At 24.8% G+C, this 23279-nt stretch overlaps 1 protein-coding gene across 1 annotated transcript; it reads left to right on the forward strand.

The window, feature by feature from the left end:
* The first annotated feature begins 1187 nt into the window (after positions 1-1187).
* LOC129957113 (splicing factor C9orf78-like) lies at positions 1188-22903 on the forward strand. The gene is made up of 11 exons (XM_056069264.1): positions 1188-1339; positions 4205-4264; positions 5436-5490; positions 7396-7460; positions 10448-10531; positions 12457-12528; positions 14650-14703; positions 15983-16111; positions 19572-19705; positions 22376-22474; positions 22562-22903. Exons 1-11 carry the CDS (start codon positions 1212-1214, stop codon positions 22645-22647), a joined length of 966 nt encoding a protein of 321 aa, XP_055925239.1. The 5' UTR covers positions 1188-1211; the 3' UTR covers positions 22648-22903.
* The last annotated feature ends 376 nt before the right edge of the window (positions 22904-23279 follow it).

A 23279-nucleotide genomic window follows, 5' to 3' on the forward strand; every position in this document is an offset into this window, starting at 1 on the left:
TTTTGTCATAATACTTTTTGCAAATTTTACAATATTAAATTATATAGGAGCTACTTTGGGAAAGTCAGTTGTTCTCTCGTTAGTGCAACGCGAAATTTTGGAAAGGAGCGGGCATCTCAGACGTCTTATCTAGGGATGACGGATATTTTACGAGTGGTTATTACGTAACCAATATCATAAAGTTACAAATACCAGTGATCAATACTTTTCAAAGAGAGGTGTGATTCAAATCCTTGATACGATCTTACTGGTGATATTTCAATTACAGGTTTTGGATCGCGATAGAAAGTAACAATCGATACAATCTGTCTAATGAAAGCTCTCGAACAAAACAGAAAAGAAGAAATATGTGAATGGGTTAAAAAGTGAACGGGCCGGTTATTCTTGGAATTATCGTATCATTGAATTGCATATCATTGAAATTTATAGGAGCGATGACTTCACTGGAAAGTGTGAAGTCGCCGCCCCACTTCATGAAAGTGTCTGTGTCTTTCCGATATTCACATTTGATGATGCACTATTCCATAGAAATCATTTGTAATTGCGTGTGACATGACTTTGTATATATTCTGTTTACTGCTGGTGCCATCAATTGGTAGAATTTAGAATTAAAGTAAACATTTTAAAGAAATGACATATATTTTTAATTGAAATTTTTCAGAAAATGGTTTACACCAATAACGAAATTAAATAAATATTTTTGAAAAGAAATCAAATTTTAGAAGTAAGCTGAAATTGATAAATTAATTCAATCACACATTTCTTAAATTAGTAAATTAAGTATTTATTACAATTAATAAATTTTATATTTAATACTAAGTAATAATTTTTAATTAATAATATGATTAAAATAACAGATATTTGGAACAATTATTTAAATACAAAAATAGCAAAATTATTTGTTATTCAAAAAATCGTGGATTATGCATCTCTAGTCTTACCCCTCATGTGATCTAGTTCGAAATTGTGCTGCACATTCTGAAAAAATGCTCCTGTATTTCTTGAAGTGAGGAAGTTGATTAAACTGAGATTCGATTTGTTATGTTTCTCTTCTCTGAATCGCAATTTAGTTTGCACTTCGCAGACAATTTTTTTTAGTTCTAGTTCGGCCATTATAAAGTAATTTTTAGAAAATTCCTTACTCGGGAAGAAGCCTTTAACCATTAATCACTTCTACTTTCATCGTTTATTGTTTGTAAACATTTTTAACGATGGATTCATCCGAAGAGCAATATTCTGCTTTAAAAGTAGAATTCCGACCAAAAAAGAGAATTAAGTGTTTAAGAACAAAGAGAAATTCATCAGATAGTGAAGATGATAAAGAAGAAGGAAATATGAGGTAAAGTTTCATGTTCTGGATTTGAGAATTTTCAAAATTATATGTCATTGTATGTAAAGTAGAAATACCTTTAACGGAATTTTCACTGCTTGTTCTTCAACTGAAATTTAAACTCTTTTTCTATGAAATTTTACAAAAGCATATAACAGGTTAAAAAAGCGTTTAATTTTTTAAAGAATTATCGAATGAGCGTTATTGAAATAAATATTGCTAACATTTCATATACTGTATTTGTATCGAATGGAAGCTGTTTTTAATTATAATGCAAGGAAATTGATCATGTTTTTGCCATGAATGTTAAGTATATAGAAAAAAATATGCCCAATTCATTATTTATATTTTAGAATATTCTACTTCACATTCATTTTATATAGATCTCTAAAATTACTATGTATAGATTACATGCGGCTATTCGAATGAAGGACCAAAATTTATAAATACATACTTCCAACTACAATTTTAAGCCTTCGTTAAATATGATTATTTTTCACATGCTATTAGAAATGGAGATTTTGGATCTATGTTCATTTTTATCTGCAATATCATAAATTTTGGAAGTAAATGCTTAAAATATATTTATTTTTGAATATGTTATTTTATTTGCACATTGTTGCAAAAGTATATCACTTTTCCGATTCAAATCTTTTTAATTACAAAAAAATTATATTTTAGAGACTATCATGAAATTTTAAAAAATACTAACCATAATTGTACCTATTTTAGATCATGATACAGAATTTCTAAAAATTAATTCATTTTCAACAATAGATTCATTTTGTAGTAATTGATCAAAATATTATACAATTTAAAAAATATATATATAAAAAAAAGAGAGAAAAGAATTTGCTATGATATCAGGAGTATATTTTTCATCCTTTTGGAACAGATGATTGCATTGATCCCCATTCTTCAAATATATGTAAAGATAGTGAAAGAGTACCTAGTCATTGCCAACTTAAATAATAGAATAATGCAAAAATACCTGGATGATCTGACAAATCATCTGCATCTAATGGTGGGTTAATTATATTGTAATCAGTAAACTTCAAAGTTATTAATCTCATTGTCTTGCTTTATTAATTTGTAAGAACATTTGTATTTAACTGTTTTATTCTCTCATTTTTTCAGTACAGCTTTATAATAAATTGTCTATCGATAGTTTTAAAGCATTTTTTCCCCATATTCTTTACAATTTTATCATTTTGCATCTTTTATTGAATAATAATTTCTTATGGCATGTTTGTTGAAAATACATATAAATTGTTATTACTTTAGGTTTAAATGTAGTTTCTGTTTAAGTTAAATATTTGTGATTCATTTTTAGAAATAATTATAAATATTTAAAATGGCTGCTAATTTCCTAATTTATGTAATTTATTTTTTCACTGCTTTAATTACTCAGTGATTTTCAAAACAATAGCTTAGTAAAATGAATAATTTTTTTTAATATAATAAGATATATATTGAAGAAAAAACATGCAAAGATATATTTTTAATTCAATTAAAAATGTAATGTGTATTTTTGAAGTTTTATTTTTCTTATCAACTTGTATTTTGCAACTGTAATTAATAAATGTTAAATCAAAACTTTAAAAAGATTACAAATTTTTATAAGTTTTCTTTAAATATAAAAATGATGCTTTAATATGTTAGCTACTTTAATAAGAAGATGGAAAAATAATAAAGATATAATTATTATAATTATGAAAAAGTTTTTATGTCTTGTGATCTGAAAACAGTTTTGAAGAATTCTGATAAAATTACTACAGGAAAAATATTACTGCAAATAAACAAGCACCTTTAAAATTTTAACACGGTGACTGTACATCTTAAACTTTGTGAAAGAAAATTATTTCGGCATGATATTTTTTCAGAAATTATTCATAAAGAAATCCTTAAAATTTTATTTTAATAACTTTAGAAAACATTTTACTATTGAAGTGCATCTCTTCCAATTCTGGAGTTATAATTTCAATAATCTACTTTCTTATATCATTAACAAATAAAAACACATAATCTTATTTAATTTTTACTATTTATTTTGATTTTACTTATTATATATTTTTTAAAAATTGAAAGTATCAGTAATGTTTATTTTTAGGTTGTAAGCTAGGCCCTGTATAATTTTTAAAAGAAATTTGTAGCTCAATTTTTTATCACTATTCCGTTTCATCGATTCTATTTATTCTTTATTCAGATTAAAATTTACAGACCTCTTAATAGCCCTAGACTTTTAGTCCCCCCCCCCCCTGAAATGAAGAATTATAGACATGATGAAAGTGTAGATTATTTAGATTCCTAAACCTTTGTTATAACTTAAAAAAAAAAAAAAAAAAAAAACATCTTTGAAACATCCATATATGCATTTCCAAAGGTGTGAATTTTATCTTTTTGAAAAATATATGTTCAGTTTTATTTGTTGGGCGTACCATATTATGTTACTAGGTAACTTGTTCATCTTTTTCACAAAAGCTATCACCACATATAAATATTTGTACAAAATCTCATATTTCATTAGACTGGACTCTATTTTCTTTGTCCAGATACTCTAATATTTCTAGTATGCTTTTAATTTTTAAAAAATCTTGTTCGCATCTTCATAATCCTGTGATAAGTGACTCCAACACCTGAATATTCCTAAAACTGTGGGGCTGGAATGTATGAAGAATAACTTTCTACATTCCAGACATTATTAGTGTAATTTGAGGGGATAACTTTCATCTTTCTAGCTGATTAAAGAATAATCTGACTTGAGAGTTATTGAAAAATGAATATGCTTTTTTTTTTTTTTTCTGTAGAATAAGTATTTCTTTAAATATCATTTTATATTTTTTAATTTGTGTATTTTTTTTTTTATTTTTTCAGTGAGTTGTTAGAAGATGCCAAAGAATTGAGAAAATTAAGGAAAAGGCCCAATGGTGTCAGGTATATAATTTCATGGTTTTCTTTATAAAAAGTAATATTTATTATTTTAATTAGAGTTTAAAAGAAAAATATTTCCTTTTCTTTTATTCCATTTTGTCATCCTGCTTTTAATTATTTAGTTAGTATAAAATTAATGATTAGTTGCTAAATCTTGCAGTTTATATGAATGAGAGATATAAAGTACAAGAAATGAATAGATATTTCATTTGAAACAAATTAATGTGTGAATAACCATTATGATATTTAGTGAAGATTTTTCATTTTTTCTCATTCTATTGACACTCTAACACTGTAATTAATTAATTAATTAAATTAAAACACTGTAATTAATTATGTTGTTTTATGAATAAGATGCTAAACTCATAGCTATGTATTGGGTTTTAACCTAAGGTAGTTTATGGTATGAAAACATCACTATATTAGTTTCAATTTCACGTGAACATAATTAGTGAGTGAAAAGAATATTTTAGTTTTTTTAGTTTTAAAATCAGATATGAAGGCACACATGGTTATAAGATAATGAAGCATATAAATTTCATCGTTTTTCACAAATGCTCAATGTAATTTCATTTGTTTTTCTGAAAATGTCTGATCATTTATTGATCTTGGCATATTTTTGTGAACTTATCCATGGTAATTACATCCAAGTTTAGAACAACTCAAATCTACTCTGATATTTTCTGTGAAAATACTGTTGTGCAATAGAATAAGTTTCATGAATTCACTCAAAGCATTTCACTTTTATAAGATATCTGCTGTTATCAGAACAAAGAAATTTTTTTTTAAAAAAACCTTAAAATACATCTCATTCAACTGAAAATTAAAAATATTTTGGGCTATTCATCTACATACTTAGGACTCAGTTCTTGTAATCTACTTTCAAACTGATACTTTCTGGTAGTTTAATTGGGTATTATTCATTTGTATGCTCAATATTTTATGAACTAATATTTTAATAATTCAATATTTTATGGTACTAATATTTTATGAAAGGTTTAGTTATGAAATTACCTAACTACTATGATCTCATACTTATTAGTATTGATAATAAGAATATATTTGATATTTTTTAACTAATGCTTTTAAAAATAATAATTGTAATGCAGTGCCATTTTATTTGATGTGTATGTTTTTATTATGTGAAATAATAATTTATTGTTTTGAAATCTAGTGCTATTGGTTTAGCATTGGGGAAGAAACTCTCAACTGAAGAAGAGCTTGTTACAGTAAGTATAACCTCCCATATTTCTTTGAATCTTGAGCTGTTCATTACTTGAACTGTTCAATATTTTAATATATAATTCAACTATTCATTTTTTTTAAATTTACTGCACATGCATCTATACATATATATCTATAATAATATATATAATTTATACAAATATCATATGTGATCTTTAAATACTTAAAAATAAATATTTTTCAGAATGGAATTGGTTTCAAATGCCAGTGACCAATATTTTAATTCATAAAAACTATATATTTAAATGTAATTTTCTTACGGGGCTCTTTGTGTTCCTTGACTAGTATAGACATTTTCATTGCCTGAAAATTCTTACATGATGTCAGTTTTAAGGTTTCACTGATTCTAGATAACAATAATATTTGATTCCTTAATTATTATTCATTTGATATTAGAACTTAATAAGAAATGTGATAAAACAATTTGCACACAAAAAAAAAGCTTAAAGTCTGCATGAAAATTTTATTCTTACTTTGGTTTCTTCTTTTTTCTAAAATTTATTATTATAATAATGCACAAAAATAATTTCAGTCCAAAAAAACAAAAAACGATCTATGTAATGAGGAGTAAACATGATGTTTGCCAAATATATTTTAATTAGTACATTGATGCTTTGGTGTTTGGTGATTATTAATCTTAAAAGCTGTTAAGTTTTATCTCTGTGCTACCTTCCCCTCCCCCATGACTGTTGCTGAGGGCATCTATATAACTTTTCCTCCAATTATTGCACCTCAGAGGGGAATCCTTTCTCCCATAAATACCTTAGGATCTATATGTGGCCACCTTATACTAGAAGAAAAGCATCACATTGACCAAAAAAAGATGAAAATTAGCCTCAAGGCCAAGTCAAGAGAGTTGAGAAAAACTTGTATAGAATTTTCATTATAAATATTGATGATGATTGAAATCAGTAAAAATCATGTTACTGCATGTTAATTTTGCAGCTTGAGAAAGAAAAGAAATTGATTGTAAAGTGATTATTTTACATTTATAATTTATTTTTACTTGAATTTTTATTTAATAATCTCTCATCATTCCTGCAGATATTATGGTTATAATGTTAGAATTTAGGCAATGAGCAATAATGAATTTCTATGGTTTAGTTATACTTGGCTTGCAAATATTTTAAGTATTAATGCGGAAGAATTAACTATTTATAATAAATAATTTAATTTGCTATGTTCACAATAATGCCAGTTAAATCCATCAAGGTCAAACTTCTCCTGAAGAGAGTTGGGCCTACTGAGGTGCCTTTCTTATCATCAGACCATTTGTAGAAATAATGTGTCATTTCAAAAAAAAAAAAAAAATTTTTAACTCGTGATTGGCCCTAAAATAATATGTTAACTTAACTCTGTTAAACTTGCATGTGGAATGTGGAGTAGCTGTGTCCTTATATGATCACATCAATATTCCTCACCTTATATTATTTGTCTATATTACAAATATTTGCTATTAAAAATATATTGGGTTTTGTAATAACTTTAGTGGTTATATGGTATAATTTTGATTGTTATATCTTATATTTTACCTACTTTTTGGTTACTCCATCTCATATTAATGCCCTGTAATATATCTTATCCTCTAAGTATTTTATATTTAATATGTGTGCAATCATTTTTTTTTAAAAAAATAAAACTTTTTAAAAATTAGTAAATTATGTGTGTATGAAAATTTGAAAAAGTCACTTAAAATGAACAAGCACGAATAAAATTTTATATTAATATCTATTCAATGTTATTTTTCATTTTCTATTAGTCTCTTTCTCTGTTCTTCTTTTTAAAATACAGAAAAAGTTTTATGAATGCAAAATGGATGTGATTTAATGAAAAGAAATTTTATATTTAAAGTTCCATCTCATCTTTAAATTAAATATCCTCTATTTCAGGATGATCCTTTCAAATTAAAGACTGGTGGTTTTATTGACATGAAAGCATTGAATAGAAGAGGCAGGTAAACTAATGCCATATTTATTTTTGTTTGAATAAATTGTATGTAAATGAAAGCTGGCGAATACACATATCTTATGCATTCCTTTTTTATGTGTAAATGAAATGAAAACTTGTAACAAATATTATTGCAGTCTGTTTTATTGAATCAAATGAATTTTTCACTTATTAAAATGCAAGATTTTCTATTCTTTATTTATTTGCCTTTTCATCAATTTTAAACCAATCACCATTAAAGATCTAACCTATCATTTGGTATAAATATTCATCAGTGATTAATGACAAATTAGCTTTTCTTCCATTTTCTGTAGTTATCATTTGTTGTTTTGCTTAAAGGTAGATATTTCAATCATAGAAAAAAAAAATCCATAAAATAACCATAAAATATTTTATTTCAAAGTATTTTAATGGTCTTTAACCAAATTCAGTTATGTTCAAATTTAATTATGTGATTAATGATTCTCAAGAAAGAAATCATAGTGTTTAACTCAAAAACTGGCATCAGTTTTCTTTAAAACTATTAATAAGATGTAATTTATCATATACTGCAAGTAAAATAAACTGAAAAAGAAAATATACAGATATATTTAATGAGTACTTTTAGAAATTAATTGAATAAAAAAAATTACTTAAGAATATTGATTAAAAATTAAAATATCTATTTCAGAAATTAAGAATAAAGATAAATTAATATTTAAAATATGATGTAAAATAGTGTGTATTTGATGAAAAATCATAAGAATCTATAAATTTTTATCTGTTCTTCTCAAACGGGTAAAAATTAGATATAATAAAATAGATAAAAATCTTCTAATCTTTTTCTTTTAATTCATGTACTCTTGTTTGGCGGAATTTTAGATTATCGCTGTTAAAAGTTCAGAAAATGTGGTTGCTTGATTTTATTTATTTACCCTATTTATTTTATTTATTACTAGCCGCCTTTGGCGACCAGCCGGTTTGCCAGTATTACCACTCGCTACGATTTTCAATTAAATATTTTAAGTAACTGGTCTCGTAATAGATTCTCAAACAAAACATTTTTAATCTTCAAATTTTGATAGTCATACCAAACTTATACTGTTGTTTAGATCGTTTCGTTCAATTCACTATATATATTTTGCTAATGTGTTGTCATTTCCAGTAAAACATCAACTTTAATTTAAAGTGGAAATGACGAAATTGCAATTAATATAAAGATATTTTTTAATAAAACCAAGCGTTTTATTTTATTTATCATCTTTATTGTTATTTATTTATTATTATTATTATTGAATATGAGTATTGCAAACAGAATCGCTTGATATATAAGTCTTATGTGAACTACAAAATATTTTTCATAATTTATGAATAATATCTCATGAATTATGAATAATATCTCAAAGAATAATTCAACAAAAATTTCTCAGATTCAGCATAAAATTCAGTTTTTAGTTTTGCTTTCAAAAGGAATGAAATGAAATCAATAATAATATTTTGTTCCGGCTTATAAATATATTTAAAAAATTATGAAGTCTAAATTTAATGCAGTAAGGTATCATATTCTGAGAAATATTCTGGACACACCAAATTTTAAATAAATTAATGAATGTTTCTATTTTCCACGATCAACTAAGACTTATTTATAAGGTTTTGAATGTTAAAAATTTAGAAAAACTCAACATTTTCATAATCTTAAACCAATTAATTTTGAGAAACCCGTGCGCTGATTGGCGTATTTTCTTTGAAACGATCGATGGAAAATCTAACATTATCCTTTTTTATTGAATAGTGATATTCAAATTTTCATAAATCAGTCAGTTTAAGTGATTGATTTAGTTGATTGGAAATTAACTCTTTTTATTTAAAATATTAGTGTTTCAAGAACATTTTGTTAATCGTGATTTCCACAGCAGGAGCTTTATGTGAAATCAAAAATTTGATATTTATTAGAGCATTTATTGAATCAAGTTACATAAAATATAATCATTTTCCATTTAGACCATTTTAGCACATCTGTGTCTAACTAAAGGTTTACAAATTAGCTGTGTGGCCCTGATTTGAATGGATATCCTGTTCATATTAAACAAAACTTGCCTTAAAATAAAATTGATTTATTGGATTAATAATATAGAGAGTGTAAAAAATCATAAAATAATTTTTCTTGAATTTATTTTTTAGAAAAAATAATATTTCATATTTTTCATTTCCTATAGACACATGCCGAAAATTATATTTTTGCAGCAGATTTCATTTCCAAAAAGATTTAATTTATTTTTAATTGGAGCTTTAATCAATGTGATGGCAACACTTTGAAAAAAGCTAATTTTTCTCCTGAATGCAAAACGTGCTCATGCAGGTTAAATTTTATTTTTATTTTGTACGAAAAAATATAGTTAAAATATTTATTTAAAAATAGAAATTTAATTTTAAGATTAAAACATTGGTATCATTTAAAAGATAAATTTTTGATCTTTAACTTCATGTAAAAATCTTTTTTGTGCAGTAATATTTTCGGAAGTTATAGCAGAAACACGCCAAAATTTCGCTTAATTTTTAAATAAATAAAATTCTAATTAAAAATTCGAAAAAATAACCCCCAGGTGCACATTCCCGGCCTCCAAGGTATATACGTGCCAAATTTGGTAGCTGTAGGTTGAATGGTCTGGCCTGTAGAGTGCCAACACACACACACACACACACATTGGGCTTTATTATAAGTATAGATTTATTTTTTCAAAAAAAAAAAAAAAACTATAGAAGAATCATCATATAACTATCATTAATTTTTATTATATGTAATGATGTAAAATTATTATTGGATATATAATTGGACACTGATTTAAAAAAAAAAGTACTCCACAAAATTTTATTCCAACTTTAACTAACCATTTCAAATATTATTTGACTTCTCTTGTCTCAAGAATAGCTTTCTGTTTAAAAGTCAATTTCTTTATATTAGAATTTTTGCTACCGTTTTTTACAATAGGAATGATTCTTTAAAAATTTTTTTAGAACTGGAACTGAAGAATTGGATGCTGTAAATCTAGGAAGTGTTTTCTCAGCAGAAACTAATCGAAGAGACGAAGATGCTGATATGTGAGTATAATCATTTGAATAATGTAGTTAATAATTTCTCTATATTTAAATTGATAAATTAATTTGTGTACATTTGTTAAATTGCTAAGTCATGTATTACATGAATTTAAAGCATTAGAAAAATAATTTTCCATTAGATGGATAAGGAATCGAGAAAACAGCAAATATTTGTATTTATTTAACTCGTAATTTTAAATATTTATTCAAATTTTGTTATATTATTCTGCATTTTTAGAACATATAAAGCTAAATTATATGTTTAAAATTTATTAATTACACTATTTATAATTTAATTTGATCATGATGTAGTCAATCTCTTTTATGGCACAAACAAAAAACAAATAAAATAAATCTCTCTCTGAAAACCAGAAGATTACTATCTAAGTTAATATTTGCAACTGCTTTTAATACTCATGCAAAAATTCAAATATTGCATGTTGTAATGATCATAAACAATGGTTTTATTGATATCACATAATTCAGTATTTAGTGCAAAATAAATATTTAACATAACTTCTATAGTCATATTTAAATAAATAAATAATTATAATTAAATACATTCAAAAGAACTAAAGCATGCACAGCTTTTGAAATATTCTAAAGCTGATCTTTTTACATAGTGTTGCCTATAAAAATTTCTTTATTTTCATTTCATTAGTTTTCTCCAAGCTGTTAAACTTTATAATTTTTTTTTTCATCTTTTTACATAATGTTGCCAGTAAAAATTTCTACTTCTTTATTTCCATTTAATTAGCTTTCTTCAAGCTATTAAATTCTAGTCCACATAATCTAGTCCAAATGATTTCAAATTAAAGAAATAAAAACAAGTGTATAAGTATATTATTTCTTATTTAAATTGGTGAATATAATAACATTCTTAATATATTACAATATTTTTATAGATCATGTTAAAAATATTCAAGACGAAGGTTTGCGAATCACTTTTCAATCAGTAATTTTCACACAATTATAGCTATCAAAAAACATTTATCACAAAAGTTAACCATCTTAATAAGATGTTAATTCATGTAATTTAATTTTTTTCTGTCTACAGTTGTAAAGAAATGATGGGAAAATGAAAATTTCACACACATTACTATTCCCACCCTCTTTGAGTTAGATGGCACATCTAATAATTCATACAAAATGCTTACTTTCCTTGCAACATATCTCATTCCAGTTATAAATACTTTAGTTATTATGTTAACAAGATGATGTAGGCAAAACGTATATATATATATATATATATATATAAACTTTTGAGCATAAAATGATTTTGGGTCATTCCCTAAACCATTCATCACTAGGTCATCCCTAAACCATTTCACTGATCATGGTCACGACCAGTGAAAATCTGTAAGAATTTTTCCCATATCTTGACCTTTGTAACACGTTGTATTCCTATAGGAAATCTAAATAAAATTTATTTGAATTCTTTAAATGAATGAATTTATTTTGATTTGTTATTTTCATGTCCATTACGTTACATCCTCTAAAATAAAAACCATATTAAGTTAACAATCTATTATTAACATTCTTTAATTATTAACTATTTTATAAGTTTAACTAATTTTTTAGTAATTTGTTATATATATATATATATATATATATATATATATAAACTAGTTTTATTTAAAAAAGAAAAAATTACTATGGTGATGACATTTCACATTAAATATATTTTTAATTTCATTTTGAATCTCTTATATTAAAACTGATAATTCTATAGGTAAATCAAACAAGAAATGTATTCAATTTAAGCTGTTTCAAAGATAATGAGGAATGAAAATTTTTTATGCAGTTCAGTATTTCAAAATCGATTTTAAATTGTCTAATAATATTTCATACTATATGATTGATTTTTAAAAAGAATATCTGTACTTAATTTCCTTTTTTTAATTTATTCTCTTTTTTTTTTATTTCAGGATGAAATATATTGAAGAAGAATTACAGAAAAGGAAAGGAATAAGTCATCCTTCTTCTAAGATTGAAGCTCTGTACGTGAAGAAAATTTCCTTCTAATCTATCATTCTTGTTTGTTTAAGAAAATTTTCAATATTTATTCTTGGAAATATAAAATTCTTTCTTTCACATTTAATTGAATATCTCATCTTTTTTATAATTTTTTTAAAAAAAATTTTTAAACAACATGTTATTTTTTATAAGTTTATTTCATTTCATTATCTTTTTAATTGATATTTTACTTTACTTACATTTTTGGAAATTTAGTTAAATTTTATATTTTGAAATTATGATATTTGGTTGATTCATAATTTGAGACAAACTATTTCAAATTTTGATAATTTTTAGGATTTTCAGTTGTACTCTGTAACCCCAATATGTTTTTAATATTTTTTTTTTTTTTTTTTTTTACTTTCTGCAAATTTACAGCATTTGTTTGACAGCAAACCTACTTTTATTATACTTAATATTTAATTCCATTGTAATCAACTCGCATATATTTTTTATATTTTCAGTTTCCTATTTTTTAAAAAATATTGTTCCGACTTCAAAGATTCGGTCATCAGTAAAAAAAGTATAATGAATTACTTTGAAAACTAGTAATAGATTCAAAAAGTTTATAAGGTGAAATATTGGTCACTTGTAGGGTTAAAAATAATTTTTTAGTTAATTTCAAAAACCATCACTAATTCTAAAACCTTTTAAATGATTTTCATTTGTGAAAGCCTAGCTTTTTCTTATAAAATAGTACTTAGGTGAAATTGAAATCTAGATAATTTTAAAAAAACAAGAAGGAAATTTTAATTGTTTTCAAATGCTTAATCGAAAGGAAAATGAGTTGTAACAAAATTTTAAAAGATTTTAGAACAACATGAAAGTAAATCCTATTGTGACTTTTTCTAAAATATTGTGATATATCTTCCTAGAGAAGTTTTAAGATGAAAAGAATGAATTAAGTAATTATTCTATTTGTAACACATTTTTTGGTTCTAAAATTTTATTTTATTTATAAAAAGATATAAAGGAAGTAAAAGCAACTCTGAAATTATATAAGTTAACAAATCAAATAAACATGATATGAAATAATTCCATCTATTTCAAATGTGGATATTTTTTTTATGTGTAATGTCTACTAACAATTAGCTTGTCATTTTCCCTAAAATTATTGGTATGCTTTATATACAGCTGGGTTTCATAGATTATTAGATTAAAGATTAGATATTTCTTATATTAAAAATGCACTATCTGTGGAAAAAGAAAATTTCCGAGTCCAAATGCATACATTAACCTTATGTCATCTGGCGACATCATATTGGAGTCTCATGAAAATTTTGATCTAATGATAACTGAATTGATCTGAATCAATCATACCAATGACAAACAAAAGAATCCCAATTAGATGTGTGGATAGCAAAGTTAAGTAATGCAAAATGAATAAAAGAATAGTTGTTAATTAAAAGGAGTTTATTTTAATTTAACTTGACAAGTTTAAAATAATGCTTTTAATTAAATTTTTTTCACTGGTGATAAAAAAAACTCTTGTGAATTTAAGATAATTTCTGTAATATGTCTTTTGGAAACCTGAATTCATCTATATAATTCTTTTGAAATTTTAATATATAATTTTAAAAATCTCTAATGTGTAATAAAAAAAAAGGAAATAAATTTTTATCATCTTTTTATTGTTACAAGAGTAGAAAATATTAGATGAATTTTAATCATTAAAAATTAGCTTTTTATCCATAGTCCAAAAGCTTTTTATCATTTTGTGTATTTAATATTGTAAGATCTACCACCAAAAATCGTTTTGCAGTATACCTTTCAATCACAATAAATCAATAGTTCATAATTCTCAATTTCTTATATATAATATATCAAAGATTCTAAAAGGGATCTTATTTTTGTTTCTGTTATAATAAAAGCTTAAATACTTTTTAGACTTACTGCTTTTTTTATTGCATTCATTGTCAAATGACTTCTTGTACATTTTTAAAAAAATAATACTAATATATGTTAACAAAATTTTATTCATTTCTATTAAAAACTGTTAAGTAAATTAGTACAGTAGAATAATGTGTGCTCTTATATTGTTGTTACTTCTATAGTTATATTTTTTGTAATATCTGCTCAATGATTGTATTTTATTATTATTTTAGAAAGAAAGCAGAAATTGGTGCACATGAAAGTGATGACAGTGTTGGCAGTGAAGGGTAAATAAATTATATTCATAACCTATGAACAATAAAATATTAAACATTATTTTTCATTATCAAGAGGTGTGAAAAAATTATTAGATGCATGATAAAATAATCTTTGGGACTGAAATGTCCATGCTGTTTATAATCTGAAAATTCCACTTAAACCTTAAAGGAGAGAGTAATAAATTCTGATATGAATTACACTTAAATACTGAGGTATAATCAGAAGTGTTATCCATTAGAAATGGAAGAAACAGAAAGATAACAGTAACACATCTAATTAGTACAAAATACTATTTCACAAGAAGTGTTAAATGTTCAGACCATTTAAAGTGACACACGCCAAGTAGTGGATAATGTGATATTTCCAGCATTTTAATATATTTTGTTTGTTTTCAGTATATGAATATATAAGATCTATTTACTATTTTAATTTTAAAATACTTGTTTATTCTTCTTTTTAAGGACTAAATCAGCTCTTTTCTTATTGTTATACTTTCAAAAAGCATTTGATGTTTAAAATTATAATGAATTTTCCTTGTAACTCAGTCAAATGAAGAAATAGATATAAATCTCTACTCTGAAATATTGTAATATAATAATATTTTTCACTGAATTCTTACATTAAACAGTTCACAGAAAGATTTCCCAATCTAGAAAAATTACTATGTTGAAAAAATCCAGTATTTTGGAGTAAAATAATTTTTTTAAAGTTTAATGATTATTGAAATTTTTACATTAATTATTCACAGTCTTATAACTTTCCTGAGCACAATATCAATGAAAAGCATTGTTATAAAATCATGATAATGGTTTTTTTTAATGATTAAAGAAAAAAATTGTGCAAATATAATATAATTTTAGTGAAAATTATTATTTTGAATTTTAAAATGGTTCAACTTTTTTTTTTTTTTTTTTTTACAGTCGTGTTTTAACATCATTGAGGAAAAATGTAACAGTTTTGATTATTTAATTAAAATTTTATGAATCCCTTTTTTCAAGAGTACCTATTCTACAAGAAATAATCACATGCAAATTTAGTAACTCTAGATGCCAGTGGTCTGCCTTGTAGAATTTAAAAAAGAAAATTGTATTGCACATGTCCTTTGATGCAATATGTAGGTAGTTATCAGTCAATCATATTAAAAAAAAAGTTAGTTAGTTAGGGGTCTTTCTATAAAATATATTATAACAAAACTAATAATCTTTAGTCTTAATAACAGATCTTTAAGTGAAAAGATATATACATTCTTTATTCCTATTGGTTTATTAGTGAATTTTTCTTTTTCAGACCTTCAAAAGTTGACAATGTGTTGTTTGAAGTTCCAGAACATTTACGGCAATCCACAACCAAAAAGTCAGAAGAGATGTTGTCTAACCAAATGTTATCTGGAATTCCTGAAGTAGATTTAGGAATAGAGTATGTATAGAATGTATAGAAGAACATTTACTTCAGTACTACTGTGGTATTTGCAATTTTATATGATGATTTATAAAAGTTTCGATTAGTTTTCAAATTATTTTTAACTTGATTTTAAGACTCCAAAAATTCTCCGTCAAATTTCAGCAGTAAATAAGAGTAATAATGTTTAATAAGAATATTTATTTTTGGCTTGTTGGTGCATACAAATTATGATTTATATATATAGAATTTTTATTTGTTATTAAATATTTTAAACTATCATATATTATAAAATATTTTTTTTTAAAAAGATAACTAAGTATATAATTAAAATTGCAAAATTCTTGAAAAGTGCATAGGCTTAATTCAAAATAAAATTTTAATATTATACCTATCAAGATTCAAAAATAAAAGTAAAATATTATCATTTATAATCTTAAATTCTTCTTAAGTTACTAAAATGTTAAAATTTGATAATGACACGAAATTATTTATATTTTATACTATTATTATATGCTTCAAAATTGATTAAAGTTGTTGAACTGTAAAATCAAGTATAATTATGCAATTAATCAAATATTATTCTAATTAATCTAAAGATACAGAATATGAAAATATTTGTCTTTGCATATCTTAGTTAAATTTTGGAATTATTAAAAATATACTCCTATAACTTTTAATAAATTTGTGACATTACAAGGCATGCCTGATTTTTTTTAACAATATGTACAGCATACCAATTCACATAAAAAATTAATCCTAATTTATTGTTTCTCGTGATTATTATTTGGTTTCTAAGACTATATGGCTTGTCTGAAAAATCTTATCTGAAAAGTAATCTTTTTATTACCGAGATTGGAATATCTCATATTTCCTCATGGTTATATGGATACCTCATCAGCTCAAGATTCATTCTAATGCTATGAATTGAGGGCAAAAAAACTTATATTGGCATCTGTTTTTACTGGATTCTCACCCCTATTTCCAGAACAAGATTACTTTGAATTAGATATGCATTCAAGTAATTTGATGATAATTACAGTTTCTTTACTACTAAATATTTTAATACAAATAAACATAAGTAATAGTTTTATGGAATGTTAATCTCCACTTTCAATTTTTTAAAAATCCAAGATCTAGTCTTTAATGTTTTAGTCAGTGTTTTGTCATTCATTTTGAAGACAACATTATTTCCAGAAACACTGGGCATTATACTTTGTCTGTCAAGAAATTACTTTCTTTGTCCTTATACATACATTGTCCTACGGAACTATATTTATTGTTAATTTACAATATTACACTCCTATACTTTGCATAAATTTTAAACCCAACATCTGCTTTTATATGTACTAGCCGCCTTTGGCGACCAGCCGGTTCGCCAGTATTACCGCTCGCTACAATTTTCAATTAAATATTTTAAGTAACTGGTCTCTTAATAGATTCTCAAACAAAACATTTTTAATCTTCAAATTTTGATAGTCATACCAAACTTATACTGTTGTTTAGATCGTTTCGTTCAATTTACTATATATATTTTGCTCATTTGTTGTCATTTCCGGTAAAACTTCAACATTAATTTAAAGTGGAAATGATGAAATTGCAATTAATATAAGGATATTTTTTTAATAAAACCAAGTGTTTTATTTTATTTATCATCTTTATTGTTATTTATTTATTTATTATTATTATTGAATATGAGTATTGCAAACAGAATCGCTCGGTATTTTAGTCTTATGTGAACTACAAAATATTTTTCATAATTTATGTAACATCTCAAACAATAATTCAACAAAAATTTCTCAGACTCAGCATAAAATTCAGTTTTTAGTTTTGCTTTCAAAAGGATTGAAATGAAATCAATAAAAATATTTTGTTCCGGCCTATAAATATATTTCAAAAATTATGAAGTTTAAATTTAAAGCAGTAAGGTATCAGATTCTGAGAAATATTCTGGACGCACCAAATTTTAAATAAATGAATGAATGTTTCTATTTTCACGATCAACGAAGACTTATTTATGAAGTTTTGAATGTTAAAAATTTAGAAAAACTCAACATTTTCATAATCTTAGGCCAATTAATCTTGAGAAACCTACGCGCTGATTGGCGTATTTTCTTTGAAACGATCGATGGAAAATCTAAAATTATCCTTTTTTTATTGAATAGTGATATTCAAATTTTCATAAATCAGTCAGTTTAAGTGATTGATTTAGTTGATTGGAAATTAACTCTTTTTATTTAAAATATTAATGTTTCAAGAACATTTTGTTATTCGTGATTTCTACAGAAGAAGCTTTATGTAAAATCAAAAATTCGTTATTTATTAGAGCATTTATTGAATCAAGTTACATAAAATGTAATCATTTTCCATTTAGACCATTTTAGCCGATCTGTGTCTTACTAAAGGTTTGCAAATTAGCTGTATGGCCCTGATTTGAATGGATATCCTGTTCATATTAAACAAAACTTGTTTTAAAATGAAACTGATTTATTGGATTAATAATATAGAGAGTGTAAAAGATCATAAAATAATTTTTCTTGAATTTATTTTTTAGAAAAAATAATATTTCGTATTTGTTTCATTTCCTACAGACGCGTGCCGAAAATTATATTTTTGCAGATTTCATTTCCAAAAAGATTTAATTTATTTTTAATTGGACCTTTAATCAATATGATGGCAACACTTTGAAAAAAGCTAATTTTTTCCCATCAATGCGAAACGTGCTCGTGCAGCTTAAATTTTATTTTTATTTTGTACGAAAAAAATTGTTGAAAAATATAGTTAAAATATTTATTTAAAAATTCATTAAAAATAGAAATTTAATTTTAATGTTAAAACATTGGTATCATTTAAAAGATAAATTTTTGATCTTTAACTTCATGTAAAAATCTTTTTTGTGCGGTAATATTTTCGGAAGTTATAGCAGAAACACGCCAAAATTTCGCGTAATTTTTAAATAAATAAAATTCTAATTAAAAATTCGAAAAAATAACCCCCAGGTGCACATTTCCGGCCTCCAAGGTATACACGTGCCAAATTTGGTAGCTGTAGGTTGAATGGTCTGGCCTGTAGAGCGCCAACACACACACACACACACACATTGAGCTTTATTATAAGTATAGATTAATAAAATTATCATTAAATGCCTAGTCATTATCCAAATGATTCAATTATTTTAATGATGCATGCTCATCATTCATTTACCAAACAGTAAAAACTAATAAAATGGTTGCTACTTGAAATAAAAAAGAATAATAATTCTTACATATGCATTATTGTTTATGTCTCCAAATGAAATTTGTACCAAAAATGAAGAAAATCAAACAATGCATTTGTTTGTGAGTGTATAGCAAACAAATTTTCATGTGAACCAAATGGTGCTGTGTCAAAAATCATACATTAATAATATAAATGCTTTTGTATATTTTAAAAAAAATTGGAAAGCTTTTTATTAATAAGATTTTCTTCCAAACTATAGGGAGCGTATCCGAAATATTGAAGCCACAGAGGAGGCTAAACTCCAAATGCTCAGAGAGAGACTGAAAAAGAAGGAAAAGAGCATGTCCTTTGTACCTACTAACATGGCTGTCAATTTTGTTCAACACAACAGATGTAAGTATTGATAATCTATTTATATATAATTTGTACATAAACAGTATCAATATTATTTTTATATGTATGGACAAATGAGGATAATAACAAATTCACTTATTTTTGAAAATTAGAAGATGACAATTCATACTCAAGTAGTAACAAATACAATCCTTTAATTTTGTAAACCATTTTATTAGAGTTAAAAAAGAATGCAGCATAATGTAAGGCATCATGCTGCTAACCCTTAACTGGGGATGTGCAGTCTGTGAGACTGCTAGCAATGGATTTTCTGTCACCCCTATTCTATTTTTAACTGAATTGAATGGATTGACCCTGTAGCTTCCTGTTTTATGACCTTAAATATGCGTGCACTTTTTTCAACCGATTTCAGCAGATGCTTTTTAAAATAATTCAGTTATTTCTTCGAGCGCGATCTCCTAGACCGCATCTACCTGTTAGTGTCCCAGTGATAAACAAGGCTTAGAAGATGGCGCCAAAACTTGGGCCCCGAAATATCATCCAGTTTATTGATCCTATTATGAAGCAGTGCTCCAGACACTTTTAAATGAAGAATAAAGTGATTTTAGTGATAAGGATAATTGTACAGAAGAGTTTGTTGATGAAAGTTCGTATTCAACTGATTTTAATACGTATATTCAAACATAATTAATTTTTCTAATGATAATGTATTTTGAAAAATTTATAAAATATATTAATATACCAAGAGATATATATACAGAATTTATTAGGTTCATTTTTATACTAGTTCTTAACCTGTATATTTAAAATGCCCTAGAAAACCGTGTTATGAAAGTCATGCAAGCCGATAAGAAAAGGGCCAATTTTACCCATTGTCATTTTTTTTTTTCATATAATTGTTGAATTTTACATAATATTGTCTTCTATATACCTTCATATACTGTAAAAATAAATATGATTTAAAAAATAAAAAGTTATATGCTTTTTCAAGAATATTTCTTATTGTAACATGTAATTTAAGAAAAAAATGTACGTTCCAACGCATTTACTTTTTTCAATGATAATATGTTTTGGAAAATTTCTAAAACATATCTATATATCAAGAAAAATATCTGCAAAATATATTGGCAGGTTTTCATACTAATACATTCATTAGGAAATTTAATTTCAGAATAAATGAAATGTGGTCTCATAGACCGCACCTCTCCAGTTAAGGGTTAAATGTTACATTAGTTATTTTTTGTTGTGTTATTTTATTATCTCTTAAGCATCCTTACATGAATTTGGCATACTTTATAGAAATTAATTGTTCAACTAACTATACTCGAATAAAAAAGCCACATTGATAGATAACAGAAATCTCTTAATGTATATGTAAAGAAATGTGATTTTTTGACTAGTCAATGGCCGATTTAGTTATTTTGCAGATCTAGGCAGTGTACATAATACCTCTCTTTTAATAAACTGATCAATTTAATTTCTTATTTTGACATATTCGTAACTTAATATGTTAATGGTTTATTTTAAATCATTTTTTTCTTATAAATTTGAGCAAAATTATGATTTATTATTAATTATTTATTGTGACTCATGATTATACAGTTTTCAAGTTGGTACATAATATTATGTAAGTCTATGCTCAGTGTTTATAAATATTTAAAAATAAATACTCTTCTATAATCAGTAGACAGTTATCTTCATTATTTATTTTCACTGATACTTGTTTGTATGTCTATTTGTTAATATTTTTTTAAACAATAACAAATAAATGAGTGAAAGTTAATTGAAGTTTTACTGTATCTCTTTATCTTGTAAAATCAGTGTGAAGATTTTTAGAATAATTTATGAATAGCTATGCGCAATATCAAAAACTGTCTTTACATTTGACCTTTATTTACCTTATCTACATTTCCTTGTTAATAAGTATCCATATTTTAAGATTTCAGTCTACTACATGAAAGTTAATGCAGAGCCAATATCTATGTCAAGTGTGCTAGCATGTTGGTGTTCAGAGTGAATTTTCAATACTTAGAATATATATATAAAATCATTAACTGTTGGCAAATCCCTTTCTGAAATGATAAAAGTTCAGAATACTTTCTCATACTCTATTTGACTGTTTCATTGAATCATGAAGAATAAAATGTTTTAAAGAACATGCCCATTTCTTTAAAGAGTGTTTTTACTTATATATATAAATTTAGTATTCCTCATAGTATGGAAAACTTATTTAAAAAATAACTATTAAGTTTAATATATCTAGAAATCATTAATAATGTGATGAAGCATGAACTAATTTTCAATATTCTTTTTTAAATGATAATTGTTTCTCATATAAAAAAAATATACCTGTATGCATGTATTTATTGGTTCAGCGAATGGTTTTCTTTGTTTCCTGAATATTAAATTCATTTAAAAATTTATTTTCTTTTTCATTTTATTAAGGCAAATGAAATTAATGCAGAAGTAAAAATTAAAGTTTGGCTAATAGTAAGAAGTAACAAAACAGAACTTGGATAAAATAAACTCAAACTTTAATTATTTTTGAATTTGTCATAAACTCTTTCTTTAAAATTTAAGCTCATATAATGAATTTAACTTACGAGTAATAGGAAGAATATAAATGTGATTCTTTAAATACTATTTTAACAATAAAATAAAAGATATTTCAAATAAAAAGTGCTGATTTGAGTATTCGTATTATTGCAGTCAACATAGATGAACTTGACCAACCAAAACAAAAGAAAATCAGAAAAGAAGTAGTTCCAGAGGATAAGAATTCACCCCCTAAGGCAGCAGCTCCAAAAGGTACTTTTAAATTTTATCAGATTATGATATACTAATAAAAAAATGATGAAAGATAACAAATGTTTTTTATAATTTTTTTTCTTTTAGGAGTTCCAAAAACAAAAGAAGATGAAGAAAAAGCTACTGATGATTTCCATTTTGAAAAATTCAAAAAACAATTTAGACGCTTCTAAAATGGACTTGCAATGATGGGAAGAAAGAAAAAAAAACATTCCTGATATGAACTTTTCATTGCAAAAAACAGAGGGGAAAAAAAAAAAAAAAAAAAAAAAAGAGTTCTAAGGACTACAGAACTGTAAACTTTTAATTTCAAGGTTTAGACTGTACATATAGCCTTCACAAATATCTCATATACATGATTCATTGACTTTTACAAGAATAATATTATTTTGTATGGAATTGTTATTTATTAAATGTTAGAAAAGATGTGTTAATGGATTATTGTATATTACATATGTGCAACTATTTTTAGCATTTTAAAAATTGATCTAATACATTATCGCAGAAAATGAAATGATGTATGTTTAGTTACTAATTCTTCCATTATTTATTTATTTTTGTTCACAACTAATTGCATTTCATTAAACAAATTACTGAATAAAAGTGTTCATAGCAAATTCATTAAAGGCTGCTACTTTGTACAGTCATATTAAAAGTTTTGATCTTATGGGGTAAGGAAATATTTTGAGATGATATGATTAAGGTAGCTGATAAAACAATCCAATTTGTGTAGTAACAATTTGGAGTTACTAAGGAGGTTTAGGAAAAAAAAGCTGCTCATTCTGAAGCCTAGAAAATGACAGCT

The sequence above is a fragment of the Argiope bruennichi genome, chromosome 11, assembly GCF_947563725.1.
Source record: "Argiope bruennichi chromosome 11, qqArgBrue1.1, whole genome shotgun sequence".
In the NCBI taxonomy this organism is placed as follows: Eukaryota; Metazoa; Arthropoda; class Arachnida; order Araneae; family Araneidae; genus Argiope; species Argiope bruennichi.

What these genes read in the sequence shown, in the direction of transcription:
- LOC129957113 (XM_056069264.1), top strand. Translation starts at nt 1,212, where the DNA reads ATGGATTCATCCGAAGAGCAATATTCTGCTTTAAAAGTAGAATTCCGA. An exon ending in CTGAAGAAGAGCTTGTTACA is followed by an intron (nt 5,491 to 7,395) that starts GTAAGTATAACC and finishes CCTCTATTTCAG; the next exon opens with GATGATCCTTTCAAATTAAA. An exon ending in GACAGTGTTGGCAGTGAAGG is followed by an intron (nt 14,704 to 15,982) that starts GTAAATAAATTA and finishes TTTCTTTTTCAG; the next exon opens with ACCTTCAAAAGTTGACAATG.